This window comes from Lytechinus variegatus, chromosome 8 (genome assembly GCF_018143015.1).
Source record: "Lytechinus variegatus isolate NC3 chromosome 8, Lvar_3.0, whole genome shotgun sequence".
Taxonomy (NCBI): domain Eukaryota; kingdom Metazoa; phylum Echinodermata; class Echinoidea; order Temnopleuroida; family Toxopneustidae; genus Lytechinus; species Lytechinus variegatus.
This window is the reverse complement of record NC_054747.1, coordinates 42,141,962-42,150,926: the sequence shown is the minus strand read 5'-3', so window position 1 is coordinate 42,150,926 and position 8,965 is coordinate 42,141,962. Positions and strand designations below refer to the sequence as shown.

Sequence of the window (8,965 nt, the reverse complement as noted above, 5' to 3'; positions counted from 1 at the left end):
TTCGAAGTCTCGCGCAACTTTTGAAACCAAATTCGCAACATCGCGACGCCACGTGACTTTTTAAGAGACAATGTCATGCCGAAAATGGCTTATTTTGTACTTTGTGTACAAAGTCTATAGGGGAGATGAAATTCATAAAAGGGTGATTATTTTTCATCCTTCAAATCAACACAATAGTCCAAAGTTGGGTAGAAATGAATCTCCTGGATTCATAAATATGTTATGACGATTTCATTACAATATCATGATGTAGTGGGTTTGTTCATGCAACACATGACACATTCCTTTTGGTAATTTCTATTCATACGTGTCATAACCTTTAAAACAAGTTTGGTTACATTTCGAAGAAACATTTTGGACTCTAATGATAGTCGTTGTAAACAAAATATGTTGCTGGGTTTTCTTGATGAGCCATTCCTGAGCGAGTGCCTACGTGAAAGCGGGTAAACTTTACATAGATTTGCCCGGCAAAGAATATACTTCAATTGGATGCGTCAAATAGCGACAGCTTTTATTAACAATAGCTTTAGATGAAGGTCGATTTGAGTTTTAGTAGGAAAAACCCCCAAACACCCCCATGAAAAAAGGTGGGAAATAAGAAAATATGTGATTTCTATTTGATGGAATCATAGCAAGCATGGAGTTAGAATGTTGCAAGTGTATATCACCCTGTATAATTTTTTAAACAGCGCTTTATACAATGTTGTCAAAAGCGTTTTATAAATGTCAATTTTATGACCATCATTATAACATAGTTAGGGGCTTAATTGTTTACCAATATGATAGGAAATAAATTCAGCCATATTCAATTCCTGGTTAGATTATACCAGAATTTCAGGCAGGATTGACCACTGTTTGGTTGGACACACAATCATAATCGCCAACAGATTGACTTTTCTAACCAATCCCCTGTTGGAGTGTACTGTCAAAAAATAAAATCTGCATGTAAGCACCAACATTCTCTTCGATAGCTCAGCACCACAGAACTCTTATTTCAATGTTCTTTAAGATATAATTCAATTGCATTTACCACACAAGGTATAATTACAATGATAATATTGAAATAATACTTACTTCCTTTATTGCGCATTTTACACATATAATGTACTTCAAAGTAAACAAAACGTATATAAGAACGTGGTGTATATAAAGTAAGATTTGATAGCTTAGCAGAGGTAACATATATTTCAACATTAGGCAATGATTTGGAAGATCCTTTATTTTTGCACCATGGTAAACGGCCTCAACTCTTTCTGTCCTTGCCTGGCTTCCTGAGACTTGGGATGGAGAGATCCCATATAAACCTTGAATATCTCGAATGCTCTCTTATATTGAAAGAGAGAATATTTGTACAGCTTGGCATTGAAGAAGTAGGCAGCTATGTTCATTCTGCGGACAAGAGAAGAAAATGAAATTGTACAACAATGTCATAAAATAGAACCGAGAGTAGGGAAAGATTGTACATGTTTGCAAAGAAAAACCTATAGATGAGATAAATGCAAACGATTTGACTTAAAGGGATGGTCCGGGCTGAAAGTATTTATAGCTTACTAAATAGAGTAGAATTCATAGAGCAAAATGGCAAAACTTTTCATCAAAATTGGATAACAAATAACAAAATTTTAAAGTTTAGCAATATTTTGTGAAAAGAGTCTTCATGAATATTCATTACGTGGCCTGATAATGTCACATCCCCACTTGTTCTTTTGTATTTTATTTATTTGAAATTAGGTTTATTCAATTTTTCTCCAAGAACTAGAAAAAATGGATTGACAACTAATTTAGTGCATTAGATATTCATTGCTGCAACTTATTTCATTATAAAGCAATAACTTTATTATTTGTTATCCGATTTTGATAAAATTTTTGGCACTTTGCTCTGTGAATTCTACTCTATAATTAAGGTATGAATATTTTCGGCCCGGACCATCCCTTTAAGCACAGAGCTTGTAATTCATGTTAGAAACTCGCTGGTAGGTTGATTAGAACAATGCAGACCCACCCGAATCCTAGCTCCTTTTGGTCATGTAGGTATGCAACCGCACTAAAGTTTACATGACATGATTAAGACAAATAGCTTGAGTTGATAATCAATGCTCCAAAAAAAGTGTATATCCTGGTAGTGTACGTTACGTTTTGCATTGTGTTCGACTCTTCTATCAAGCAGGTTTCCATAAAAATCTACAAACTAATGAATATTACCTGACAGAAGCAACATCGACATGCACCGGTCCATAAGCATCGATGAGTATTGACAAGGCCTCAACAAAAAACGGAAGGGCATCCTCTCCCATTGGGTCGAGGTCCATCAAAGACAACCCAATATTATTCAAGATGGCAGCTACCCGTGGCTTCCCCAGTCCTGCAGTGCGTTGAGTCTCTAGTATGTCAAGGATGTGGTATTGCAACGCTTCTGTTGCTCTTCCTTGGTTCTGGTGTAACTCTCCAATCTGTAACATGAACATACAAGAGGGTGTTCTATAACTACACATTAAAAAAAGAATCTAATTTTCCTCCTTTTTTTCAATTAAAATAAGAGTTTGTTATCAACTTATCTTCATATCTAAGACTTTGAGTCATCAAGGCCATCAAAATTATGACCAATCAGTGAATCCCTGGAATTCGATACAGAGTGTGATTGGTTATAACGCCAGACATGACATAATTTCCTTCAGCAAGAAATTGATCCACAATATGCTGCACTGGACCCAGGTGCGGTAAACGGGTAGGATTACTTAATACCTTGAATACACTGAGCATAGCTAATAATTTTTTTTATAGCTTGAAAGGATAATTTCGCTTTGTGGTAAAAAGCATGACAGCAGAAATTCAACAATGATAGAGAGAAATTAAGTTAAGACATTACCAGTCCATTTAGAGTGGCAGTGTAGTGATGGTTGACTGGTAGAACCTGGTCACATATCTCAAGGGCTTTCAGGTAGAATCGTTGAGCCTCCAACGGTTGTGATGTCATACTATACGCTTGGCTAACAGAATCAAATGGGGAAAAGGAGATGATTTGTAAGTATAAAGATTTAGGGGGCAAAGATATAGAGATTGCCATCGACAGAAAGAGAGAGAGAGAGAAGACGGGGCATATGGGTTTGGAAAGAAAGGAAAAAAGAGCAAGATAAGTGAGAGAGAGAGAGAAAAGAAACATTGGAGGGGTGGTTAAGAGTGAAAATATTGAGAATAGAAGTTGCACATGATATGATGGAAACAAAGATTCATCGGGAGAGAAAAGGTGGAAGCAAATCGTGAGAGATAAAGCCTTTTGATCCATCTTTTTTATTCTTAAAAAAAATATTGAAGAGAATCATTCATTCATTCATTCATTTAATGGTTTATTTAACAGACATGTATCGCAGTAAAAACTGACTTACACATGCTTTACAGGGTATCAATTAAAATACATGGTGAAAAAATACAGAGACAATTAAAATTATTTACATACATTTGCACAGTAAATTATTGATAAAGATGAATGAATAACAGGAGAATGAATATGATAGATTGATAAAATCATTCAAAAGAAAACTTTTAAAAGCACAATAAGTCAATGGTAATAAAAAATATTTCACTATTTCGAAGCATGTACATGTAAATATAACAAACTATTTCAGTTATGATTTGTAATATTTGCTATGAATAAATATGCATAAATATATTTTGTTAAAAAATATGTATTTTTTATTATCCTTTATCAGGATATCAGACATGTGATGGATTAAATAGATGTAGTGCTACTTTAAAGAATATCTAACCCTAGTCCAGTAAGAGCTTTGATCATCTGGAGGCGATGTTCAACTGTATCAGGGTGAGACAACCGGTTGAGGGCGTCCTCGAAGTAGGCAGTGGCGGCGGTATAGTCGGCTAACTTCTGACATACGATACCCAACTCAAGCAAGTTCTGTAAATGGGAAACATAAAGACAAGCTCCCATAAACCACTTTAAGATTATCATCAGGGATTTAAATTAACAGTATACAAATCTAATTGAACTATGATAAATGAAGAAACAGACTCTGAAAAAGGCAATAGATTATATCATTAAAGGTAAATGCCAGTTTGGGTAACGATATCAAAATGAGTTCGTACAGAATCCAATGAAATGACCACCACAGTGTCTGTTAGTGTAAATAAGGAACATGTGCCAAAGGATTCTGGAAGAAATTGTGTAATTGCTGAGAAATAGCAAATAAGCACAGGATTCGGGTCAAGCGTCGGGCACGACATTCAAAGCAATCATAATACACTGTCCCAGTGTAACTACTGGCATTTCTCTTTAAAGTTAGTAAAATATATTGGAAATGTGGTCCTGGGGTATGGGTTTGCTTGTGGGATTTGCTGTAAAAAACCCTGCAAATATCAGTAGCGATTTTTCAGAGAGGCCGAAGGTCGGTAAAAAATAGACGTAGAAATGCTCTTTTCATGTATTATTCTACCAAGAAGAAACCTGGCAATACAATTTATATCACTTTATTCAGATGTATTTTTATATCTTGCCTATCAATTTACATATTTTGTTAGAATAAACTTACTTCAATGACATCACGATGTCTACTTGTTTTCTTGGTCTCATATCTCACGTGATGAGTCACATGACAGACGTCACTTCCTGCATGAAGGTCTTCCAGTGTACTCAGAAGCCTCTCATTCAATTGCCTATAACAAATCAACACAATAACGATAAATATATGATAATAGTATGTAAGCACATACAGTGGTGCTCAAAAGTTAGTTACCCCCAACAATAACACACTCATTCATGCTGAATACTGACAACTTAATAATGGTTGGCGAGCCAAGGTAAACTTTATTGAATGTTATATTTTATCACCCGATTTCAAAATTAAATATCTAAAACATGGCAGAACTTTAATACTCCATGGCTGGTGGGGTTCAATAACTTCTGAGCACCACTGTATCTGTTTAATAACGATCGCACTGAGAACATTAAAAAAGACGTCTGATTTACACTTACATTTACACAACTTTTTACACTTACATTTACACAACTTACATTTACCCAACTGTAATAAGATTCTAAACAACCCAACAACATCTTGTTAACTGTGGGCAAATAATTTTAAAGAATGTTTGTGACAAATAGCCTGGCTATATATAGAAGCGCCTAGAGCACCTGCCTAAATGAATATGTTATATTATTATTACTAGTAGTAGTAGAAGTGTCATTCCATTTCTGTTAAGTTTGCTTTGATCTCAGAGGAATTAATATTGTCAGGGAAATCAAGGGAAATCTATACATCTCGATATCAATCAATGATTATACTAAAATGAATCCTCCCCAACCCCATCTTTGTGTAAGATAATTATAGAATGATATTGGCGTCGGCTTGCCCTTTGGTTTCGGTCTGACCTGGCAATTTTGAGGATACCCAGCTCTGTGAAGAAGTCTGTTAGACAGGCTAGCAGGGATTCCTTCTCTTTGACCTCACTGAAAGCTTTAGAATGGTTGACGAATTCAAGGTAGGCCTGTCCTGCTTGCTCAAAACCTCCAAGCTGAAAAACAAAAACAATCATCATCAGTATAATGTAACGAAAGTGGGAATTTTCACCCCTACATAATAAGCCAGTTCGTAGTTCCTTTCTGCGCATGATCAAAAATTCTACGCATGATCAGAAGAAGGTCATTTGTACTAAAGTGACATAGCGGTTTAAAATCTAATGAGATAAGCACCAACTTTGATGTCTTGATTATTCATATATTCTTTTGAATTGTCGTTTTCATTTACATCCACAAAAAACAACAATGCTTCCACGAACGACTGGTATTCACAGCTTGCCAAGTACATTGTGCGACATGCAATGATATGCATTCAAAGTAGGAATGCAACAAATACCTTCATAAAGTGTTCATTGGTGTGCTATTGTAGTAACCTGGTCTACTCAATTTCTTCATCCTGCTATGTAAGGCAAGCTTACGCAATATCTTGCTTTGAAATCTGGCTATCATAATGAAAGAAATGAAAGGTCATTTGACCAAAATTGTCCATGAAGTAATTCAAGGAGCTTAAAGCCAATTGCGCATTCATTATGATAATGATGGATTACATGACAAGAGTTTGTCGGTAGAGACAACTCGCTATTCGCTTTGCAGAGACTTGGCGAATGGTCCGAATAGTTTTTTTTTTATATTTTAGTCCAGGCAGAAGAACTGCACATGTCCAATGTTTCGTTGCGTGTGCACAGCTCTGCCTCAGAAAACATTGTTTATCCCACGAGCAGCAAATGATCAATAATAAATTTAGGATACATCTTAATCAGGCTGTTGGAGGAGGTGACATTGACAGTAGGGGGTGCTAGTTTAAATTTCACAAGCCAAAAAGAAAAGGGTTTCGCTATAAAATAAAGGCAATTTCGGTCACTATTGATATAAGAGTAGGGGAAATCCCGGTGTAGTGGTCCACCTACACCCCCCTATTCAGTTATATCGGGAAGAGAGACCTGCGGGTCACCGTGATTAAAGTTTGTTTTTCGCCTCCCAGGCACAGGTGACGCCAAACAAATAATGATGATGAGACATTTGACAAGGAAAAAAAAGTTTTCACTCAAGATGTGTAGGTATTTTTTGTTACATTTCCACTGATTATTGTATCTTCCAGATTTCCAGAAGGTGCTGCCTATATGGAGAATTACATACGCAGCATCCCCAGGTAAATGTTGGGGTTGTTCAGCGCTATCAGCACCCCCGCTTCCCACCGTGACGGCCATGATTGGCAGCTGGATTTATAGTGATATTGTTACTTGTCACTCCATTTGTGCAGGGTTTCATAACAGTAATGATGTATGTAACTGACATAATCTCTGACACCAGTGATCTATTCATCCCTAAATGCCTGGTACACTTGCAACGTCAACCATGTACACTTAGAGAAACCAAAAAGTACACACACATTCCTGCCTTCACCCACACCCACACAAACACACATATATGGAAAGTGATATTTATTAAGCAGGGCCACGGGGAAAGAAGATTTCAGAATTTTTTTGGTAAGAACCGGCTTCTAATACATATACCGATGTGAACACTCCTTGAAGCTATTGGATCTTACCATTCTCCAGGCTTGGATGAGTCGAACTTTGCCTTCTGATGTGTTCATGAGAAGCTGGAATGCCTTGGGGATCATGACAACCTTCTTGAGTCTAGGAAGATCACTCAGCTCCATCAACAATGCTGGTAGCTCTTCCACCTGTCAGGATTTGAAGGATGTATGAAGAGAGTCTATGTGATTTCGAAATGGCCTTTCTTAGAATGATAAGAAATTCAGTTGTTAATTGGTCCCTTATCTATTTTCAGCTAAATGACTTGCATCTACGGATTCAACCTTATGACATGCTCGCGTTCTTAGAATGTACTATACATAGAAAATACAAACATGTGATTATAGAATAACCAGTTTTAGAATTGGTCCCCAATATTGTTCCGCTAAATAATTTCCTTTCACTGACTAAACCTTATCAATTAGTAAACATTATCTAGTTATATAAGAATTTATTGTTGGTATTAGTGATCAGCACTTAAGAATTCAAATCCAATTTTAAAATAAACCCTCTAAAGTCTTAATATAAAAAGACCAAGCTATTATGACGTCTAAAACGACCTGAGGAGACATCACCCCCCCCCCATTGACTAGCACCAGACGTAGGACACAAGGAAATGTTATCGGCTTTGATTTATTCAATCAAGATATTTTTACAAAATTACATACATATCTCTCATTTATGTCCTGCTTTTCAAAGAACTCGGCAAGATTTAGGAAGTTTCGTCTTTTCTCTGCATGGACTGAGACGTACTTCCTCTCTACAGCCTGTCGTAGATGATCGTGGAAGAAGTTTACGATGCCGTTACGGTTAACAAGGTTTTCCTCGAGGGAGAGGTAGAAAGGCGACCAAATACGTGATGGAACCTGGAATAAAAAGAGAATCAATCGAAAGGAAACCAATCACATATCAAGAAACATTTAGCAAGCTGCAAGATAGTTCCTACATTAGTTAGCGACTCGCGTTTGCTGGGTTCTTATCAAGTAGATAATTTTGTATTTGGCATACCAGACGGAAATTAATCGACTTTTGATATTGATAATTTACATGCTAAATATGCATTTTCTACTCGATGTTCACAAGGTTATATATCGTTTCCCTCGTTTCCAAAGAAATTTAAATTTCAAAACGAGGTAGAATGCATTATGGATAAGCAACAAATTTAGTTTCTTGTAGAAATTGATGAATACAGGCACATCGAACTGATTAAAATTCTGTTTTCTATGAATGTCTACTATCATTTGGTATGTAGTATTTATTATAAGATTTGTGGATAAATATTGAAGAAAGTCTTCCTTTGAAAAAAATAATTATTTTTCTCATTTTACTTTCTGTTTGTGAAGTTTGCACCTTGTTCTAGAACGGAAATTAATTTTGTTTCATAATTATGTACGTCCTTCACGCCCGTCATGGCAACATCATGGGCAACAGATGTCATGTCAATAAAAACAAAATTAAATACACGAATGCGCATGAAACTGTTTTGCAGGTCATGCCTATCCCCACCTGCAGAAATGATGTTAGTTCCTCTTCGCTCAGCCCTCTGCTACTGCACCAAAGAGCACAGGTTGCATCCCGAACAAGGTTAGGCCTACATCAAGGATGTACAACAAACAGATGGACATTTACGAAATGCAAGTGCAAATATTTCTTAGACCTCATTCTTTGGGGCCATGCAATTAAGATATCAGTAGACATGCATTAAAATCAATAAAACAACAAGAAGAAAGTATGACAGAGAATAGAGCATCGTTTTTACCAGCAATAGCAACAGAATTTGAGAGAATGAAATTAAAACAAAGGAATAATCAAATTTTCAGAGATTTAATTTGAAAATACTAACCAAATGTTTATTATCATACATTACTGAATTAATAAACCTAGCATCCTCTAATGAGAA

The 8,965-nt window shown here is 36.1% G+C and overlaps 1 protein-coding gene across 1 annotated transcript in view; it reads right to left on the bottom strand.

Moving 5' to 3' along the window:
- The window catches only part of LOC121420539 (TPR repeat-containing protein DDB_G0287407-like), a 48,620-nt gene continuing 39,655 nt past the window's right edge, over positions 1–8,965 (bottom strand). The window contains exons 23-31 of the mRNA XM_041615214.1: positions 8,572–8,656; positions 7,734–7,931; positions 7,077–7,214; positions 5,381–5,523; positions 4,542–4,665; positions 3,765–3,910; positions 2,867–2,987; positions 2,203–2,450; positions 1–1,389 (exon numbers count right to left, since the gene is read on the bottom strand). Coding sequence (XP_041471148.1) covers positions 1,218–1,389; positions 2,203–2,450; positions 2,867–2,987; positions 3,765–3,910; positions 4,542–4,665; positions 5,381–5,523; positions 7,077–7,214; positions 7,734–7,931; positions 8,572–8,656 — 1,375 coding nt within the window. The 3' untranslated portion in view covers positions 1–1,217. The remainder of the gene's footprint in view (positions 1,390–2,202; positions 2,451–2,866; positions 2,988–3,764; positions 3,911–4,541; positions 4,666–5,380; positions 5,524–7,076; positions 7,215–7,733; positions 7,932–8,571; positions 8,657–8,965) is intronic.